This window comes from Chelon labrosus (assembly GCF_963514085.1).
Source record: "Chelon labrosus genome assembly, chromosome: 22".
NCBI lineage: Eukaryota > Metazoa > Chordata > Actinopteri > Mugiliformes > Mugilidae > Chelon > Chelon labrosus.
Window position 1 is genome coordinate 3,229,219 of NC_140355.1, and position 23,068 is coordinate 3,252,286.

Here is a 23,068-nt window from a genome sequence, read left to right on the forward strand (position 1 = left end):
CCTTGAAATCTGTGTTCAGATTCACATGTTTTCAGCCTGTTTCCCTTTTGTTATCTTGGCACTGTGACAATGCTGACTTTTTAGGCCTGTAAGATCTAACTCAACCACTACAAATTGTTTTCACAGTCACACCAGACATGTTGCTGCACCTCCCTGCCATTATTATTATTATTCTGCATTTAGTTTTATTCCAGCATCTCCACTACCTACAGCTCCTATAGTAACTTCAGTTTCTTAATATCACCAGGTCACCATTGCCACTGACTTGCTACCAAAGTACTGGGTCTCATCCTATGCCCAATCCTAATCCTGCCCAGGTTTGAGCCTTGCTTTAATAACTATACTTCTAATGTTACCACATGGTTGTGAGGAGTGTCTTCCAACCCTGGCAGGGTTTAGATTTTCTAGAGCTGTTCAAATACAGCTACAAATGCAAGGAATAAAAATTTATCTATCTATTCTTTCCCCATATAAGTATGGGTCGGTGACCAAGGAGAAAGACGGGGAGTGTGGGCTCCAGGTAAAACCTCCAGTTTTTTCTTGACTATATAATACATCTTGTGCGCACTTTCTTCCACCTGGCACATTTTAGCATGGCATGGTAAAACTACACATGAATCCCTTTCTGCAAAAATGTCTTTCTAAACAGAAACGGTTTCCTCCCACAGAGTGGCAGGGAAAAGAGAAAAAACATGGATGGTCAAGAATCACAAAATGTCAAGGCAATAGTTGAATAGGGAATCCCATTATCCCCTGGTCCAACTGCTGTCTGTCAAAGTGCTGAGAGTTGATATTTTTTTATTTTTTTTAAATCTAAATGTCAAGGTTTCCCCTAGAACCAAAGGGTATTACAAACGGTGCCTGGTAGTTTTGGGTTCAGGTGGATATATCTGTGCATCCACAGTTAGTTTGATCTGTCAAAGCATGCTATGGGAAGGAAAAAAGAGACTGAATTATTTTCATCTTGCAAATGCAAGAGAAAGCCCGTATGTAAAAGATGGAAGGGTATGAGTAAAAAAGAAACAAATGGGGTCATGGGGAGTTGGAGGGGGGCTGTTACGGTACACTGTTGTACCACAGTTTCCTCTGACTTTCCAGCAGCAGATTAACACAGTCTACCGCATGAAAGGCAGATTTGACTCAAAAGAGAATGAAAGAGTGATGAGAGAGATGAAAGAAAAGTGCAGATCGTGTTCAGTCCTGCGGTGGATTCTTGGCAATGACATATAGATCTCATTACTCTGCAGTTTATTAATTCATGGTCAGTTTATCTAAAAATGATCTCAGCTCTCTGCTTCCCTGGTCGATCAGATGCTTTCGTCTTCTAACTAGAATTTAATAATGCTCGTAATTACATGGATTACTATCAATATCACCAACATGCAGCTTGGAGCAGAAGTACTGCTTCAAGGATCCTACTGGTGGAACGGTGTGACTGGACTTTTGGCCACTCACTAACAGTCTTTCAAAATTTACAGCGAGAGATTACACTTCAGCTTTGGATTCCTTGTTTATTAATTAGAACTATTTTCCCAATTAAATGACCAATCAAAATCTGACAATATCACTTCATCGGTTACCTGATTTGATGTTTGGAGGCCACAACAAAGAGATGGAGGAAGCCCACCTATATATCTTCCAGAAGCCTCAGAGAACCCGGGTGCCTCCGCCGCATCATGAATCGACATTAGCCTCCATCATTAAAAGCAGCACTACGCGGCGAGGAGTTCCCTCGTAATGAGAAGTTGTAATCCCTTTATTTATGAGCGAGGATGAAAGTGGCAGCTGCGGGCAGATAATGTACTGCCAGGCTGATTGTCCTCAAGACCAGTCTTTATTATTGATTCCCCTGCGCTTTCAGATCCGTCTTCCACAGTCGGCCTAAGATTTCCAGACCGTTTCTCTGCTCGGTCCGTCACTCTGTGGGGTGCAGTAAAACTTTTTGGACTTCGATTTGACACTTTATTTTATCGTTTTAGGAGCAGAGCTATACAACTAAGCACAGCCATAGATCGTTTTATCCAGTGCTGCATCGGATCTGTCTTACGACATCCACGTTAAAAGATGAACAAGACAGAATTTTGACTCTTTCATGACTGCTGCACAGGGCACTCTAATGCACACAACATGGCAACACTAAAGACAGCCTAAAGAACAGACAACCCCTGTCGTCTTCCTTGTGCAACCTAAGGAAGTCCAGAATAATTTTCTTTCTTCAATTAGTGAGCATTGCACTGCTTTGTTGTAACATTCTTATTGGTTGGTTGGTCCCTAGAACCTTCTTCTAGATGATCTCACACAGGTAGTGAAAGACTAGCAAGATATGACTGGTTGGTTACTAGTGAGTAATCTACAATATTACCTAATATCACTTAACCTATGAAATCAAGTAATCTGATTCAGTGTCTAAATGTGTATTGTGGACCAAAATATGTGGGACAACAGTCTTCATCAGTATCACAAAGTATATGGCCATATAAATAGGCCCTTTCTAATTTGCCACCTCTATGGCAGAGGTTTGGTTAAGAGCAAAAAGGTTAAAATTAGTCAACAATGGTCATGGTTAAGGGAGACCAGCATTACTGGTAAGAGTACACCATTCCTCTTGCATTTCAAAAAGTTGAATAAAATTTGCTTCTGTCTCTGTAATTTGAAGTACAGTATTAGTTGCTTTGTGTTCAGTCTTTGTCATCCTTGTAAATCCTTTCTTTCCTTCAGCCATACTCCTGTTTATCCGTCTGTAAATCATACAGCCTGACTGGCTGAATGGAGTGAGGCCCTCGAGATGATGTTGTTAACCTGAATGTGTCGCAGCATCTTTATCCTTCGAACCAGAATACCAATATAAACACCAAAGAGAGTGTTGGCCTGGATACCTAAGTGACCAGAATAGTTTTCCTTATCAAGCGATCTGTTAGTTTTGCATTCATGCAGCACTGTGTTGGAATTTCAAATGGTAAGTTGATTAACTTCTTGTCACCAGCTTGATCAGTGTGTTGAAAATTGTGAAACATGACAATGTGAAGAACGCCATCAGTTGAATTTAAACAAAGCCACTGAGTTCTGTCAGTCAGCATGGAGAGGAGAGATCTCTGATTCTGACTTTTTTCTTCTCACAATTCATACTCCCTGCCCTGACATGCATTTCACGTAGTCATCAGTCCACAGAATGACAAATAACATCGCAAAACAGTTGTGCGACCAGTTTCGCAGTAAAACCACAGCATGTCAAACTCCTTTCAAATTGGAACCAGCACCTTCTCACATACAAATCCCTTAATGACCAGCCTCCAACTCATCTTGTTCAGACCCAAATCCATTTTTGCCAAAGCTTCCATCCTCTGAGTGGGATATTTTGAGTGTCTACCAAAGTGGTGGTTCAACAGTACATAAGAGCTAATGCTCAAAGGATGGTGTTTAATTAATCAAACATTTACTCTTGACATACATCTAAACATCTTCATCTTTCGGAGCATGTAGTGTACAGTGAATCACTTGGTCTAAATGTTTTTTTTCCATTAGTGCAGCAGAACACGACTGAAATGAAAACAAAACATCATTCTTGGCAACTTAAGCATAAAAAAACATATATTTAAAGATACTGAAGTACGTACTTAATACTTGGTAAGTACATGATTTAAAAATACCCATTTGGGGGACAGTTGCCAACCAAAGTTTGCTTTAGTTTAAGAAAAACAAAGAATGGTAAATGGTCTTGTATTTATGTAGTGCTTTTCTACCTATTGGTACTCAAAGCTCTTACATAGTCACAATAGCACATCTACCCATTAGTTCACACAAACACGCACATTCACACACCAGTACCAAGCACTGGAAACAACTCAGGGTTCAGTGTCTCGCTTAAGGACACTTTGGCGTGTAGTCCATGCACCGGGGGAACCCTACGGTCTGTAAACAAGCTGCTCTACCTATTGAGCCACAGCCACCTCCAGCAACCCCTCCAACAACCTAACTGTTGTCTGCCATAATAAAAACCCTTGTGTTAATACTTGTTTCTTCATTCCCGCTTTGGTTTGCCAGTTAGCTCATTAGCTCTGTAACTAACGTGGGCTCTTTGGCCGCAGCCAGCTATTGAGTTTCAAGTCAATCCCATTATTTCTGCCAAGAAACATTTGCATGCCTAAAACTTAATTCTCCCGACAGACCATCCTCCCAGGGAAGCCAACACACAGACACCACACTTAACTTGTAGAGGAGTGTTACTGCAGTCCCTCGCTATGAAGTGGAAGTCTTATCTATGCATTAATCATCTTAGGAAGGCTGTATCCCGCTGTCCCTGGTCAATACACTGCAGGTGGGCGGCAGAAGGGGAGAGAGGCAGCGACAGAGACAGAGACAGAGAGAGCTGGAAGAAAAGGGCATAGGGAGGCTGTCCTGGAGCCAAAAGGTCACAGAATCATCACAGCCAAACACCTAATGTGAGTTCTGAAATGATCCCTAGATAAAACCTCAAAGGTCCCACAAGGTTTTCAAACTTTACCATGGAAACTGCTCATACACACCATGAAGTGGCATGAAAGGTCCGCAGGCCTGAACATGTGGAAATAGTTTGATTGTGTAATTGTTATCTCATTCAGATTGTTATTATTCCCAAGCCCTCAGTAGGAAGACAGGGTGGCAGGCAGGGAAGAGATTAGGCTTCAGAAGAAATGGATAGGATAAAGTGAGCATGGACTAAATGGGAAGTGTCAGGTCAACGTTTTCCCATCCTGGGGGACACAAGACAAAAAGAACCGTCACGTATACCTGGATGGGCCTTTAAAAAAACATAAAACTTAACAAAAAATGAAGACAGCACAAAACTCTACAAGAGTATAAATTCAGAATGCTACAAGGCACACAAGGCAAACCCCAATGATACAATTTAACTGCTATAAAACCAGAAACGCCAGATCATCTCAGACCATCCGTCGTGCCATCTGCACATACTTAGGTCCCCTTGTTTTGACCATTATCTCATAAATGCCTCAGGGTGCCACAAATGTTCACTTGGATATCAAGAATGAACTGATCACACATTTGGTGGTTACTATGACACACAAAACATATCGGCCTTAACATTTCATATGCTCAAATGTCTAATACGTCTAATTAAAGGATATCTAATCTTTATATATCTATCTATATCTAATCTAAAAGGACACAGCTCAACTTCACAGTGACATGTCAAAGTCTTCTCTACATGTATCATATAATTCTGGGCAGTAAACTGCATCTTGACCGGTTTGTGGACTCGCCGGCCAGTTCATTAGTTACACTTTACTAGCACCATGTTTGTCTACACCGCCTTAATTCTTGAGGGCATTAATTCAACGAGATGTTTGAAACATTCCTTAGAGATTTGGGTGTATAGTGACATGATAGCATCGCAACTGCTGCACATTTGTTGGCCGCACATCAATGATTTCCACCACATCTCAAAGGTGCTCTGGATTTAGATCTAGTGACAGTCCAAGAAACCAGTCTGAGATGGTTTTATCTTTGTAACATGGGGCCTTATCCTGCAGGATGTAGATGGGTACGCTGTGGTCTATAAAGGGACAGATATGCTCAACAACAATACTCAGGTGGGCTGTGGCAATAGAACAATACTCAGTTGGTACTGAAGGGCCCAAAGTGTGCCACGAAAATATCCCCCTACACCATTACACCACCAGCAGCCTTAAATGTTGATACAAGACGAATGTCGCAGCAGAAATTGAGACTCATCAGACCAGGCAACGTTTTACCAATCCTTGAGAATTGTAGCCTCAGTTTCCTGTTCTTAGCTGACTAGAGAGGCACTTGAAGTGATCTTCCTCTGGTGTAGCCAATCCACTTCAAGGTTCAACGTGTTGTGCGTTCAGAGATACTCTTTTGCATACATTGGTTGTAAAAAATGGTTATCTGATGTACTGTTGGCTTTCTATCAAGGCACTCTCACCCAGAAAAGTGCCGCTCACTGAATATTTTCTCTTCTTCAGACCGTTCTCTGTAAACCCTAGAGACGGCTGTGCCTGACAATCCCAGTAGACCAGCAGTTTCTGAGAGACTCAGATGAGCCTGTCTGGCAGCAACAACCGTGCAAAGTCTGTTAAATCTTCTTTCTTTCCCATTCTGATACTTGGTTTAAACTTTAGTAGTCCGTCTAGACCATGTCTACATGTCTAAACGCACTGCGTTGCTGCCATGTGACTGGCTGATTAGTTGCATTGATGAACAGGTGAACAGGTGTACCTAATGAACTGGCTGGTCAGAGTTTAATTTTAAGGTTGTTTAAGGTCATTTTTTTTTTTGATCCACCTGTTAAAACTGTTTGATTTTTAAATAAGCCAAGTCAGAACCTGTTTTGAGTAAAGATACACATATTGATAGTTCAGCTCTTTTTCAAAATGGATTGGGCTAAGATATTTTATTTCTGAAACCTGCTCAGCCTGCGCATTATTTTATTCATTAATAATCTTTAGATTTAACTGATGAGCATCTGTGGAGGATGAAGCCCAGGAAGAGAAATAAAGAGAAAGTTTCCCTCAAATCAATCTTGATCATTCATCAAATCACATGGTTTCCCATACAATGTTAACATTATGGCGGCCCACCAGGGTCTAATTTACTCCGCTATAGTCTCATAACAAATTACCAGCACTGTTTAAAATCCAGCATTTGTTGTCTTCATTTTTTAGACCATAGAGATTTAAAATTATTTTGAGAGAGTCAAAATTTGTAACGTGCCGTAACGTGAGCTAGCTTAACTTTATAAGAGCTATCTAGACTAGTTAAATTTGCTAATCTTTGTTATTTAATCTTATATACATTTGAAAGCTGCATCACAACAATATTGTCTTTAGTATTCATGAATATATACTGCACAGGCTGCTGCTAATTGTCGCTAAATCGTAATTACGGTAATTTAATGACGGACTGACAAAAAAATAGAAACCCATTTAGAACCCATTTCCTGCACCCACTCATTAGAAATCTGGCAAGACTGGTTTTACCTGACAAATTTGCGGCACAGCGATATTAGTCCACATGTGAGGGAGATCCAAAACTGAAACTATAACTCTGAGAGCACAAATAGGCCTGAAAACTGATTTAAAACTGATGACTGAGAAGAGATGGACAAAAGCAAAGAAATATGAAAGATGTGAAACTAGAGATAAAATACTGTGGAAACACCACAAATCTCTGGAACCAATTCAGTTTAGTGATGACGTCTCCAAGAAGCGTTCCTCTTCTTTTAAATGCAGCGTTCAGGGTTTCTTGTTGTGGTGGTGCAGCGGTTGCCTGAGTGTACTCTGAGTGTTCTGTTTTTTTGCAGGTCGCATATCAAGTTGGTAGTGTTGAATGACGATCTCCTACTACCACCTCACCAAACGTCCACATTGCACAATTTACAAATTACTTTCTGACCGACTTCATTTTACACATTACACACAAAACAGTACATTTTTTGGCAGCTTTGACGCTAGCCAATCGCCACTAAAACAGAAGAAGAAGTTGTCTTCTTCTTCTGCTTCTTTTTGGGAGGGGCAGTTTTGCTGGGCAAGAAAGAGAAATATGACATTATCACGCTAACAGGACGTGGTTTTGGTGTATGGCAGATCTAAAATAAATAACTACAAACGATTGGCCTTGGCTAAAGCCCATTACCGGTCTGATCGTTTTAAAAATGCCTGGATGGCTCAGAAAATAGATAAATAAGGAGGATATTTCCGAACAGAACTGAAGTAATGATATTGCTGTGAGATTCTAACAATATTCAGTTATGTCAGTGTAAAAGTGATTTTTAATACGACATTAAATTTACAATGAACACGTTAGGCTTGAGTTAGATGACACTAAACTGCTGCTTTTTCATATTAATTTGTGAAGCAGTATACTTTACTTTGGTTAACATGACACTCTTTTTAAAAGGTCTGTCTTGAAATAATCATTAGGTGCATTATGAACAATGAAACCGTTTTTTTTTCTTGCTACAAGAGACTATTAAAGTGAAACAGTCAGGATGATATATAACTGTTGAGTCCAAGCATTTAAACCCAACAGACGTTTCTTGGCTTTTACACCAGGGACCAAGGTTTATCGTCAAATTCAACAACTGGCAATGAAGAGCCGTTCACATAACAGGAAGAGTAATTCAGGAGAGCAGCGGCTTTCCCTGTTCACACTAACACCGGCAGAGATTACAGCCCCACAAGCCACATATATGTTATATATCTTTTCTGTTATGAGTCCATCAGCGAGAAATCAAGTTGGATACTGGAGACGCGAAACAATAAAGCTGCCAGCAACTCAGGGGACGGCTACCGCATTACCAAACCAATAAAGGCTGCTTCCACTAATTACCTCTGCTCCTTCCATCTTTGTTTACAAACTGATTTATGGGTCAACAAATGCTCCGAGTCTGCCTACAAGACAGAGACTCATTACTGTCACAGTGGCAGGTGAGCTTGTCCTCGTTCGTGTGTGCGCGTGTGCGTCGCTGAAATATTATTTTTCATTAAGGGGAACGCCTTACTGAACACTGTACAGAGGATTTAACACAAGCAAGCTGCCAAGTTGAGGCATTTGATTAGTCTCTGCCACTGTTGCAGTGGTTTGGCTGTACGATTTATAGATTCATTGTCATGAACATACAACAAGATTAAGAGCACCACGACTGAAACAAGTGCCAAGTATTCCTCAATAAAAACAAATGAAAGACAGACCACATACAACCATAAAACGTCAATAAATACTGTAGCATGGGAATAAAATAATGCAGTTAAATATGTTGCTAGGAGTGCATGGGATCTAGTGAATTTGGAGGCCAGGTCAACGCCTTGTGCTGTTCTTCATGTTTTTTTGAGTTGTTCCTAAAGCGTTTTTGTGTGTCTGTGTCAGGCTGCATCCTGCTGGGGATGGCTGCTGCCATCAAGGAGTGTCATTGCTATGGGGTGGGGGTGCCTGGTCTGGTCTAGGTGGGTGCTACATGTCTAAGTAGCATCCACATGAATGCCAGGTCCAGATCCAAATGAATGCCAGGGCAGACTGACAAGAGCATAAGCATAGGTTACGCCATCTAGTCCCACAGCGCTTTAAATGAGTCTTAACTCTCTTGTATATTAGAAAAATTGCTATAGTGTCTGCTGGGTTTTCTTGCCTTCTACGAGAACACCACGCCATCTGGGTTCGTCTCCAAGATGGCATCTCCAAACTTGCTATCAGGATCATGAATGAGGTCGTAGGAATCAAAGCCATGAACAGTTTCCTCGTGGTAAATGTTATTTAACTCTTTCTCCGTCAAGGAATGTTAACCTAGTGTTTAGCTCAGAATATCAGCGCTGCTCATAAAGCTAATAGGCTACCGGGATTTGTCTCTCAGTGACTCCCAAGGATCATTATGGTATTCGGCAGTTCAAATAAAGCAATCTGTGTCTCAGACTGGCTTACTCAACAACAGCTGACCATGGGTATCACAGTATTCAGTGCCATCTGCTACACCAAACAGACAGACAAAACAAGTAGTAGTAATCAAAAGTGATGCCACACATAGACCTATGATAGTTATATTGGAAAAGAGACTTCACACATAAGTTCTGAAAGTCGTTCTTCCAGTTTCATGTTTAAAAAAAATGGTAATTTCACATCGACCGCTTAAAATACAAATGATCTGCATTTATCTAAACCGTGATGTAGCTGTGGTTACAAAACTGTTGATGTGTTATTTACTCTTATTGTTCAGTAAGAGTTGTTTGGTTGGAGATTTAATAAATGCAACATTCCGGTAGATATATAGAATACATTTTTACAACCTTTCCAAAAGCAACAGCAAAATGCAAATGAATGCTAGTTTCGTTCTTTTTCAGTTTGTGGCAGTAAGTCTACATCTAAATCAGTGCAGAAGTTGAGATAAACATTTCAACAAATAAAGAAATATGTAAATATAATGTTAAAAAAAAAAAAGGTTCCCAGCTGCCATAATTTACTCTGCCTAGCCAAAAGCAAATAGATACGAGCCTCCTATTGGATATTTACTGCATGGGCAATTATCTTTCGGCTGGCAACAAGTTATTTAACCCCAACTGATGCAATGAGTAGCTTCTTATTTCTTAAACAACCATGTTGAAAGACACATCCTGTGGTCGCGCAAAAGATGCTAGTCTGTTTGAGATTGGGTTAAGAACTGTTCAACACATTATTAAAAACTGGAAGGATAGTGGGGAACCATCGTCTTTGAGGAAGAAATGTGGTCAGAAAAAACAAGAGAGGCAGATGAAGTGATGCACCCATCATGCCTAGTGCCTACTGTACAAGCCTGTGGGGGCAGTGCTATGATCTGGGGTTGCTGCAGTTGCTCAGGTCTTGGTTCAGCAACATTATGTGTCCAAAGAATGAGGTCAGCTGACTACCTGAATATACTGAATGACCAGGTTATTCCATCAATGGATTTTTTTTCTTCCCTAGTGGCACGGGAATACTCCAAGATGACAATGGGGGATTCATGGGGCTCAGATTGTGAAAGAGTGGTTCAGGGAGCATGAGACATCCTTTTCACACATGGGTTGACCACCACAGAGTCCAGACCTTAACCCCATTGAGAATGTTTGGGATGTGCTGGAGAAGGCTTTGTGCAGTGGTCAGACTCTCCCATCATCAATACAAGATCTTGATGAAAAATGAATGCAACATTGGATGGAAATAAATCTTGTGACATTGCAGAAGCTTAATGAAACAATGCCACAGCGAATGTGTGTTGTAATCAAAGTCAAAGGTGGTCCAACAAAATATTTGACCTTTTTTTTTTGGCCAGGCAGTGTATATTTCCATTGCACTAGTTTGCACTTTTCAGTCTCAGCCTCAACTGTAGAAACTATTTTGCAATTGTTTTTTCAATTTTCATTTCCAGTATTTACATTTTTTCTACTTTTGACAAACAAATTAAATATATGAGAAGAAAAACAATCATCAGATTCTAATCTAAATGACTGATTGGTATTCACAAGCAGGGACGTCCTAATCAGTATAGGGGGATCGGTATGAGGGCAGGTTCAGGCATTTCTTTTTAAATGATCAGACCAAGTCCAATCTTTTGTAGTTATTTATTTAAGGTCTGCCATATACCAAAACCACGTCCCTGTAGTATCAAAACATCCTCTTCTGTTGGCTAGCGTCAAAGCCGCCAAAAATTAAAGAAGAAGAGGAACCAGATGTCCAGAAAATAAAGTTTGGGAAACTAGATAAGGACATCCCCACTCACAGGTGTTTGACATCACCTGTTCCCTATTGAGCCCCGCCCACTTCAAACCAGCCACATGAGCACAGAGGGATAAAGAAACACAGAAATCTCTCCGGTGAAACATCCAAAACTACTCTAATTTTTGGTAGAAAGGAGATTTTTAGATGCTGTAACCCACTGGTCATGGTAAAATGCGGACTCGGAAAATAGGTTTTTGGAGCCTTTAAAGATCACATCCAATGAAGCCGGTCTGGCTCAGTCTCTGCTCCAGTTACTCCACAACAAACTGTGACCTTTTTGTGTAGCTTTGTGCACAGGTCACTGTCTTGATGCATCATGAAAGGATCAAATACAAATCACAGCCTCTAGACTGGATGCATACCATGCCTTAAGTGTTAATGCATCACACGGATGTCCCCTCAATGGAACTGGAAACCAAACCAAAGTAGACAGAGGTGTCCATATACTTTTAACTTTCCACATCATTTCATTATTTCAGTCTGACACATACAAAACCAAACTCGCGCCAGGTGAAGAATCATGTCACACGCTAGTGCACGCACACCCACACAAATTCCAACTACAATCACACTGCAGGCGGACTCTACGGAGCAAACCGCATGCCAGATCACGTCTGCACACACACACACACATACACGTATATATACAACAGAGTAATTTGCCTAACCAGCGCCGAGGTGCAGAGCTTTGCATGTGCAGCGGCTGATAGAGGTCTGCTTGTCTGGAGGCTGCAGACACTTTGCTCCAAGGCAGATCCTCCAGCAGCCCTGCGCCGGGCTATGACTCATACCGCCTGCCTGCTACTGATGCTGGACACGACAAGTAACACGGAAACGCACCAGTAAACGACACACGTCTGCATCAGGCGCGACCCTAACCTGAGAGAAGCCCTGGAAACATTTCTTTTCCCTTGTCTTTCGCACTTACCTTCTTTTGACGCTGTGGAAACAAACTCAGATCCCGCTCTCAGGTGTCTGCTTCTGCTGCTGCCTGGCCAGTTCGTCTCCTCCTCTTCCTCCGAGACGTCGCATCGCTCCCACGGTCCTGGCTGAGGGGGAAATCCGCGCAGAGACCACCAAACCTGCCCCTGGTGCTCGGCGTGTCGGCCCGGCTGGACAGTTTGGAGGGGCTGCAGGTTGAGGACGGCTCGAGAGTAGCTGCGAGAGTCCGACGAGTCCGATGGATGTCGCTCGGTTTCCTCGAGGGGTGGAGGGTTGACGCTCCTGCCGCCTTCAAGGACTCCCGGAAACTCGAGTTGCTTCGCTCAGGCTCTGCCATGTGCTTCTGGTGATTTAACTCTGTTCAGTATGCAGTTTTGCTTTTTAATCGCATCATGTGATATTTTACAAGTAGACTATAACGCATTCCATACATGCTAAATTTGGAGGAAAAAAGGGGGTATTAAACATACGGCCCGGGGACCAAAACTGTCTCACCAGAGGATCCAATCTGGCCCAAGTGTGAAAACATTATCTGCTATTTCCAATTTGTCCACTAGAGATCGCACTGTTTTAGTAAGATTTTTGCGCACATACCACAACACTGAGACCAGAACTACGCCAAAATTGTACTTATCTATCCAAAGAAATTTCAGGTTGTTTTGTAAAAGCACAGTTATTTCGATGTAAACATTTGCATAATGTGCTTCTTTGCACTAAAACAAAGGAAAAAAATTTGAAGTTGCCGTTACTTGTAGGTTATTATGATATTATGTTACTTGGGATCAAAACTAAAATGAGTTCAGCACCCCTCACCAAGGGATGGACTGGATCTGAATGTTCGGCAGCTACATGTTGGAAAAACTAGTACAAACAACCTTCCAGATATTTTACACAGAGACTCAATGTGGTGTAACAGTGATTTGAAATGAATGAGTTGGCTTTATTTAACATTAGCATAGCTTAGCTACTTGGCAAAAATCAGTTGGCCATATGACCTATATATATACATATACACATATATATAGAGAGAGAGAGATCTATTAACATTTATTATTATAATCATACTATTATGATGTTGCATTGATGGACTTATACCTTTTAGGATACAGCTATCATCCCTGAGTTGTACAGTTGTATAATATCTTCCTATTTTCCATTTTACTTCTGTGGTTCTTACGCTGCACTTACTTTACATTCTTTAATTTGTACTTAGATGTGAACTATTAAATGATAATGACTTTATCTATTGTGGTGATGTAATGACTGTCGCCAAGGACTGCACCCAGCTCCATACACTTTACAAGAATAACTGTGGTATACTTAAATACACATATTACCATTAAACTTCATGTTCTAGACATGACAAGACTTTTATTCTCGAGACAAAAAGTGTAGAAATACACCAAATTAAACTATTTATTTTTACCAAGAATATACATTTGCCAAAATTAACAGAAACTGCATGAGAAGTGTAGAGCTCATAATTCTTGCAGCATGTGAAGGCACCACGGTATGAGAATGACAGCTACACATTTATCCAACCTGAACAGATGTGTGTCCTCAGGGTCCTAACGCCTACAGATACGTCTCCGTTCACTTTGCCCTAAATGTTCAACAGGTGGAAAAACAACCAATTATTCCACTGACAGACAGATTTTGCACGACGGAGTAAATAGAAAAGAAGAGATATCCCACCACAGGAACAGATATATGTCTGGATGCTGCAGTAGACGGAGGGGTGCTATTTTCTTTATCTTCTCGCGTTATTCTCTTATCTCTTATCTCAGTCACCGCGGTGACTGCAGCAGTAGCACAGTTTTTACAGTAGATTATATCAAACTGTGATAGAAATGAAGCAAGTTCATGGCAGCAGCAAGTTCACATTAACAGTAAAAGTGAAACAACAATATATATATATATATTTGTTTTAAAGTGATAACATGTGCAACATGATCTAAAGATGCATCTCTGAAGAGCCCCTCACTGGAAATTGGTTGCTAGGAAACAGCTTCACTTCCTGTCACTGATCTTAACAAGCACGCTAACAGGAAATAACCCTGGACCTACTAATTGACAGGTTGTGTTTTTCAATTCTCACTGATGCACAAGGGCTCCTTACGCTCTTATTTGCTTAAATTCCGATTACTAAGATGACGACCTGATAACTCAGCAGTTACCCAACATTTCCCCTTAGTCTTGTGTCTTTCTAATGACTGTATGCACCATTTCCAACAAAAACGGGTTCAACATTTTTATTTTTAACATGACAATGTCTGGTTCTCAACATAATTATCTAAAGAAAAAAAAACTCCTGCAAACTACAGTTTAAAACTGTGAAAGGCTCTACAAGCCAATTTAATAAAAAATAATTAAACTAAAATAAATAAAATAAAGTTTATTGTTGCAGCACAAAATGGCACATTTGTCTATGACTACTACAGTCTGTATGCAAGTATATAAAGCACTATATGTCTATTTTAGGGACATTTACAATGAAATATTGTATTTACATTATTTGTTTTTTTTAATATTTTTTTTAATATTTACATTATTTGTGAAGGTAGCTCTTAGTGTAATAAAGGATAAGCCTTTAAACTGTATCGTGTTAGTCTCGTGAAAACAATAACACCAACAAAGCATTGATCCTACTGACACGTAAATGTCTGGGCATTTAAAATACAGTTTATTCCTTTTATTCCTAATGTTCCCCACAAAGTATATAATAATAAAAATAATAATAATATCATGAGCACTGATTTATGTGTATAAATGCTCAACAAAAAGTAGTCCCTAACAAATGCTCTGTGTACTACATTACTGTCATGATGTCAGTACTTTAAGGGGGCATTTTTGGTTATTCAGTTTGTGTTTCCTGTAGTTTCTCTATCCATTAGCTCCATGTGCATATGTAGTATAGCCTACAGCCTTGTCTTTCTTCTGTCTTTTGGTTTCTTTCTTTCCTGGACGTACTTACTGGTCTAAGCTGCTGTTCCCACCTCGTGTTTCATGGTGTTTCTCGGCTCCTCGTGTTTTTGACCACTTTTGTTTTTATGCTGGCTCTATGCTTTTTGCATCGTCTCCTAATTAGACTTTGTTTTATCCTGCCTCAGCTCTGCAGTGCCGTTTGTTCCTGTCAGTTTTTTTTTAATTAAACTGGATTTATTATTCCACCCAGCCTCATTCCCTAGTGTGTGCCCTGCCCTTGGGTCGTATAAAAACCTAAAACCTGACAACTATACGTTTGTGCCAGCTTTTCAAAGATTTTTTTTGTGTCTCCAGTTTGTATCAGTGTGCTCAGAGCTGAGAGTAGCGTTGCCTGCACTGCAGTCGTCATAGATACCACGAGCCCGTGCAAACACGTGAGGTCCAAATGCTCTATTGGCTCCTGAATAAACATAAAAATGTCTTTTTGTAGCGCGCTTATAGTGACTGTGTGTGTTTGATGTAGGCATATGCTTGAGTAAAATGCAATTGGACTCTGTGTGTGTGCGTGTGAGATTGTGCGTAAAGCCGATGTCAAGCTGCGTTCGGGATCAAACTTTTACCACTGCAAATGGTTGCCATGGGGATGTGAGAGCGGATTCAGCATGCCATGTTTCTTCGTTTAATTAGGCAGAAAGTATAGACACTGTTGAATTAGGGCCTGGGGTTAAATCAAAAAGAGTCAAAGTGAAAGGTATTGAACACACGAGCAAAAGGCCTCCTGCAAAAAACAGTGCTTTTTGCACCCTGCATATCCTTTGGCTTTGGGTGAACTTTTAAATTCTGTCAGTATACAGAGAAAAAAAGGGATGAGGGAGCGTTTGTCAGCTACTCCTGCAAGGATCAGGCACGGTCCAAGTGAGCACATCTCAAGTGGACTGTCAGTGAAACAGCTCCAACAGCTGCTTCAGCTGCTATTTTGAGGCAGGTAGCGGTGGGCTGCTTGTCATGTCATATCATACATTTACACGTTAATTCAAGTGGCACAGTGGGATGTGCTCCAACTGTGCTACTTGAAGTGATACCCTTTGGCCGTTGTAAGAGCTCTTTGAGGCCATATGAGGTTATACTGAGGCACCACTGTGCTGCGAGTTAAGTTACATTCTTTCGTCTTAGTTTGCGGTGGTAGCACACAGACATCTACGCTGGTTGGTGCTGGTAATCAGATAGAACAAACTAAGGAAACTCACTGCAGTGCACACACACTATTCACCCTCCTTCCATCTGGGAAAAGGTGCCGGAGCATTCGGGCCCACACAACCTGACTGTGTAACAGTTTCTTCTCTCAAGCCATCAGACTCTTGAACTCACTGAAACTGGACTGATCAAATAGACACACTAACCCGCAGCCACAATCATAGCATAACCTTTACTCAGCCCTTTCCACATATATTTGCATCCTTTGTACACATCATGTTCACAGCCATCCTAACTCATACTCTGTTGGTCAGCGCTGCTCTCTGTTTATAGGTGCATTGTAAGTTCTTTTCACTGTCTCTTGTTCTTGCACTTTGCATGGTTCGTACTGTTTGCACTGTTTTGTATTGTCTGCATAAGCTTGCACACACACTTTATGCTCCGTGCCTAGTCCTATGTCTTCATGTAGCTCCATGGTCCTGCAGGAACGTCCTCTCCTCTCACTTTGTACTGCACCTGCCATGGTTGAAATAAAAATCTGTGTTTCTCCCTAGATGTGTTGCTTGTGTTGTTTCATTGCTGTTTCATGGTGGTGTCTCCTGGTTTCTATGTGTCTTGGCCTTTGTTTTGTTTATTTTTTTTATTCTGCCTTGTCTTCCCTGCTTGTCATGGCAGTGCCTTTTGTTATCTTTTTAATAAAATGTGCTAAAGTTCTTTTGTTTCCTGTTCCTGCCTCCTCCTGCGTCTGCATCTGGGCCATACTTATCTCTCCTAAACACCTGTACAAGTTCTTCCTGAGGAGAAGATAAATATTACCTCAGCTTTCAAAACATTTAATAGTGGTTACACCATCAACTTGGCACGAATTGGAAAAACTTACTATTTCAGAGTAGCCCTTCCCCCGTATACACCCTGTTTGAATAAACACAAATCCTAATGCTAATATTACAACCTCAGTGTATTTTAGAGAAGGCACCAGACCTCAAAGAAAGGGGATTTGTCACCATGGACAAATATTGTAGTGTTGGAAAGCCAATACCTTGTGTCTTATGTTGTCCCTGCATCCTTTTAGATGCGCTTAGCCCACCAATGGGTCAAAGAGTCTTCTGAAGTCAAATTAATTGAACGAGGAGACGACAGGACACGTAGCAGAAAGGACAGAAAGCTAGCTCCAAAGCAAACTGAGGAAATTAAACAGAAAAGAAAAGGCACAGGTTTCACATTGAGGGAAGGTGGACACCTTGTGGAGAAATATAAATATGACAGAGAAGCATAACCAAGCTCAAAGATCCAGCATCGGAGTCAATCCAATAAAAAAAGATCCAGCACAAAATCTGGGAGACAGCGGAAGGTGTCAAGATGCTCCAGCAGCAATCTGAAGACATTGATATCTATCCCCTGGTGTACTTTATGGATTTGACAGCAGCTGTGTCTGAAGTCAGAAACAGGCTATAGGACATTGTTAGAGATGTGTGGACTATGATCTCAGGACTGTCTCAAGACAGAAGTGAGTATTTTACTGTCACAAGGAGAGCCCCAAAGGAGAGGAAGTTTCAGTGGCAGTCGCATACAAGGACATGAGCAGGACAGTAGAGGATAAAAAGAGGATAGAGTTCCTTCTGTACAGCACTTAGGTGGTTTTTAAAGTCCTTTCTAAATAAAGTTGTATTGGACTGGATTTGGAAATGATGTCAAGTCTTGGATGTTAGAGTGGTTCAATGACAGATATCAATTGAGACATAACCGTGCAAGCCTCTCAAGCCCTCAGTCCTCCAGAGAATAAGTCTACCTGGATCACAGGGCAGGCATCCTGTCCATCTACAGAGTCTCTGACACCATGACTCTCCTCCACAGAGTCCAGACTCACTCAGGCCGCTCTACCAGGGGGTTGGTGTTTCCTTACCATGGTCCTGGATCTGCTGCTGAGGTCTGTAAGCTTGAGCAGACTGAACTTAGGAGACACCGATCGCATTAGAGGTGCAAGTGAACAGCTTCATAGAGAATTGATATATGTCAAGTCACTGATTCAGGAATTTTGCGCTGGACCTGTACAACAATTGCCTACTTGTGAGGTATGTCAGGAGAAGTGTGGAGCTGTCCTTCTTCCCTCGGGAATCCACAATGTGACAAATTTTGGACTTAAAGACTAAAGGGAGTTTCAAAAACAAACTGATCGTTGTCTTTCATGGTATGTGTTATGTTAACTTCCAATTAACTGCCACAATCGACTTCTTTTACAAAATAATAACTTACTGTTGACAATGACATTACAGTTGAGACAAAGTAAGAATACAGATGTGTGTACAGATGTGTTTTAACCAGAACCAGGAAAGGGGATCATATCACTCTGTTTTTAGCTGGTCTCCACTGGCCCCCAGTGTGTTTTAGAATTGATTTTAAGGTATTACTGATCACTTTTAAAGCTCTTCATGACTGTGCCCCTGGTCATATCACTGGCCCTTTAGCACCATGCAGTCCGGCACATACCTTGAAAGCCTCGGGCAGAGGTCTACTTGGGCCTGGCTGAAAACAAAAGGAGGCAGAGCAATCACAGTTAGGACCGCACGGCTGGAAGATCCAGTCAGGTCACTCTGTGATCTGCTTTAAATATCCACTGAAAAACATACTTTTGTCACAGAGCCTGATTATATTATTTATTCCTCCTCACTATGCACCATCAATGACGATAAAGAGTTTGTTGAAGTAGTACTATTCTCTAGTACTCATTATTATTTTTTGACATACTCTTGACTTATTTTCATTGTGCAAAATTCAAAAATAATTATAACATTTTCAGTTCCTTGACTGACCAGTGAAAACGTCTAAGGTTTGTTGTAGTTAAACACAGGTTTGAGGCTGTTGTACTTTATTCAAGTATTTATAGCGGAACCTTTTGTTGCTGCATCCACACGGACTGTTTTGCTGTAGCACTTTAGAACGCGGAAGTAAGTCGCTACTCTCGGTTGTGTTTATGTTTTCGTCCTCTCCTCGGATAGAAAACTTACTTTAACCAACAACTATGGCCGTGAGCGCCGTCCACTTGGAGTCAGACGCCTTCCTGGTGTGTATGAACCACGCGTTGAGCACAGAGAAGGAGGAGGTGATGGGTCTGTGCATCGGTGAGGTGGAAATCTCCCGGATCGTTCACATCCACTCCGTCATTATCCTCCGCCGCTCGGACAAGAGGAAGGACCGGGTGGAGATCTCCCCGGAGCAGCTGTCGGCCGCCTCCACGGAGGCGGAGCGGCTCGCCGACATAACCGGCAGGCCCATGCGAGTGGTGGGCTGGTACCACTCTCACCCGCACATCACCGTTTGGCCGTCCCACGTCGACGTGCGGACCCAGGCCATGTACCAGATGCTGGACCAGTGCTTCGTCGGCCTCATCTTCTCCTGCTTCATCGAGGACAAGAACACCAAGACGGGCCGGGTGCTGTACACCTGCTTCCAGTCCGTGCAGGCGCAGAAGGGCTCCGAGTACGAGCGGGTGGAGATCCCCGTCCACGTCGTTCCCCGAGACGCCATCGGGAAGGTGTGCCTGGAGTCGGCCGTGGAGCTGCCGCGGATCCTGTGCCAGGAAGAGCAGGACACTTACCGCAAGATCCACAGCCTGGCGCACCTGGACCCCGTCACCAAGATCCACAACGGCTCCGTGTTCACCAAGAACCTGTGCAGCCAGATGTCGGCGGTGAGCGGCCCGCTGCTGCAGTGGCTGGAGGACCGGCTGGAGCAGAACAAGCAGAGCGTCGTGGAGCTGCAGCAGGAGAAGGAGAGGCTGCTGCAGGAGCTGGCTGCTCTGTGAGCAGGGGGACACACCACAGACTACTGTCACGTCTCTGTCCGTTGTTGGACAGAGCACAAAGACTATAAATTCTTTCCTTCTTCTACTTTCATACTGTCCAGGCGGATCTGGCTATCAGACCCATGTGCTTTTTGTGTCTATAGAGTGAAGTATCACTGTCATTACTAAAAGCATTAAATGTGTGGTCTTGATTACTCATTCCCAATTAGACACTTCTTTATTTAAAGCATACATTTTCTAAAAGTATTATTTGGTACATATGAACTAGGGCTCTTAAGTTTACTGTCAGTAATCAATAAAATGATGGTTACTTTCTCATTTGATCAATGGGTGGGTGTTGTTTATGTGCAGCTCAGTGACCAGACTGTAAAAATGAAACTGCTGGATCGTAAACAGGGCGCAACAGAGTTCTAAGAATACCGAGCACCAACACACACACACACACAGGTCAGCGTTTGTCCAGTTTGACCTGATGTTTCCCTGACAACGTCTGCAGAACGTCCAGATCCGGATCCAGCCTCCCATACTTCTTCACCATCTTCTCCAGCGCTACACAAACACACCGATCAATAAATGTGCTTGAAATGCAATATTTCGATTTTCCTCTGCTGCAAAAACTAAACATATCTCACTTCATGTTGTCACCAAGTCTTACTTACTCGCTTCCAGAACACGTCAAAGGGCTGCGCCCACGGACGAGAAGCCAGGGGAGACTGATGACACAAAGTACAGCTAAAAAAAGTAAAATAAATAGTGCATGACATGAGGGGTTAGTGATGTTTCCTTGACTACTTGACTAGTCTTGGCTGGGAGCAGAAACTTGGCAACAGCTTCCACATATAGGCAGTGTAGTGAAGTATAGAATAAAGCATACAAATATTTTAACAGCGGATGATCTACACAAGAAAAACAACACAAGCATTTTTGAGTGACACTTTTCTGTACTGCACTGACCAACACCTGGATGTGCGTGTTTGTGCTTGTAAGTTACACTATTGTTACTACCTCATCCACAGGCACCTAAGACACCTTCAACTTTATTTAAATGAGGAGGACAATGTTTTTTTGTCTCTGGTAGTTAGTGTACTCGATGTATATGACAAAAAGTTTTTTAGAAAAGTCCAGTTCCAGCTTTGTTTTGAAAAGATCACTCCTCTTTGCGTTTCCTTTGCCGTTCTCCTTCTGGTCTTCGTGTCGTTCCTGCCTTTTTGGGACTGCCTGCTCGGCCTTTTCACCTGCTTCTTGTTGCCTTTTAATCTGGGAACCCATCTGTGATTGTCAGGTCAATGTTGTGCAAATAATATTTCAGTTGTCAGTTGGATGGGGAGTCTTTCCTGTGGGTCTTTATGCCTTATCCTCTGGAAGCCTTGCTGTGTCCAGACTTGATTTCTCCCCGGGTTTTTTTGCCAACTTGATTTTTTGTCAGCCTCAGCCTGCTCGTCGTGATTTATTTTATTTCATGTTGAATCAACTTTTGTTATTAAAGGTGGGTTTTTGTTGTTAAAACCAGTCTCCTGTGTCTTGCTCTTTATTAATGTAGAGTCTGATTCTGATGACTGTATGCTGCTGAGTCAGTCATAAACAGGCATAACATTATGACCACTGATAGGATAAGTAAATAACATTGACCATCTTGTGACAATCCAATGTTCTGCTGGGAAACTTTTGGACCTGACATTCATGTGGATGTTACTTAGACATGTAGCACCCACCTAGACCAGACCAGGCACCCCCACCCCATAGCAATGACACTCCTTGATGGCAGCAGCCATCCCCAGCAGGATGCAGCCTGACACAGACACACACACAATTTAGGAACAACTACAAAAAAACATAAAAAACAGCACAACATGTTGACCTGGCCTCCAAATTCACTAGATCTCAAACTGATCAAGTATCTGTGGGATGATCCGCAGGGGCCCCTCCCCTCAACCCATAGGACCCAAAGGACCCCTGCTGGAAAAATACAGAGGTTAAACTGTTGCACAAGATATTTTCTCTCATCTTCTTCTTAAATAGTAGGGGAAAGTTTCCACAGATAAGGCTCAGATGCACCCAGGCTTCAGCTCCCTTGTTATGACTAGCTGATTTCTAACAAGGCTGTCTCTCTGTAACCGTCTCTAGGGCAGGACCTACTGAAGAAAAGTGAATGTAACCTTGCTATTGTCAGTCGATTCTGTACTTGCTGTAGTGCGTGTGTCGGCTCTTTGCTGCAAGTAAAACTTTTGAACGAGACTCCAGTGACTCCGTAATTCCTGAAAAAAAGAATTTCCCTAACAACTTGGTCCTTCTTGCCGGATCCCAACAGCCTTTCCTCCGTCCAGGTTTTTTGGGCCCACACCGTGTACGGGGGAGTCTGGGACTCTTACAGAAAGACCTCCAACTGAATTGTTGTGTGAAGGGGCCGGTACCCACTGAGAGGAGGAAGGGCGACGGGATCCTAAAGAGAACACAGCGGGCTCACTGGACTCTTGGGTAGGTTAATTTAAGCGAAATATTGAGAAACAAGAGAAAAAGATAACTAGGAATAGTCCATAGTCTGTTTGAGAAGACTACAGGAATAAATAACTCCGTCTGGACATTAAAGATAAGAGAGAGAAAGGCCTAATAAAAATAAAGTAAAATATAAATAAAAAAAACAACAAAAAACAGTAAAATAAATAAAAATAGATCAAAAGGAGAGGTTAGTTGGCTTGGTTCTAGTGTCTTTTGGTGAAGGACACAGAGAGGGGCAACGTAACGGTGACAACAAACTCTCTGACCACGGAAACCTTGCGGTGATAACAGAAGTGGTGCTCACCAAAATTGGACCAGTTGCTCGGGTGAACTCCATACAAACTGGTTGGCTATAACCGAGACGAAATAAAATAATAATAATAATAATAAAAAACAGATAAAAGAAGAAGATGTGGAACTCATGTTGTAAAGCTAAAACAGAAGGATTAGATGGAGATGTAAAGTTCA

At 41.9% G+C, this 23,068-nt stretch overlaps 2 protein-coding genes across 2 annotated transcripts in view; one reads left to right on the plus strand and one right to left on the minus strand.

The window, feature by feature from the left end:
* rab27b (RAB27B, member RAS oncogene family) overlaps nucleotides 1–12,953 on the minus strand; it is a 60,319-nt gene extending 47,366 nt beyond the window's left edge. Inside the window, exon 1 of the mRNA XM_084572012.1 lies at nucleotides 12,170–12,953. The gene's annotated coding sequence lies outside the window, so the exon portion shown is untranslated. The remainder of the gene's footprint in view (nucleotides 1–12,169) is intronic.
* A 6,293-nt stretch (nucleotides 12,954–19,246) lies between these two features.
* On the plus strand, nucleotides 19,247–20,422 carry brcc3 (BRCA1/BRCA2-containing complex, subunit 3). The gene has a single exon (XM_084572883.1). It carries the CDS (start codon nucleotides 19,322–19,324, stop codon nucleotides 20,102–20,104), a length of 783 nt encoding a protein of 260 aa, XP_084429009.1. The 5' UTR covers nucleotides 19,247–19,321; the 3' UTR covers nucleotides 20,105–20,422.
* Nucleotides 20,423–23,068: the final 2,646 nt, after the last annotated feature.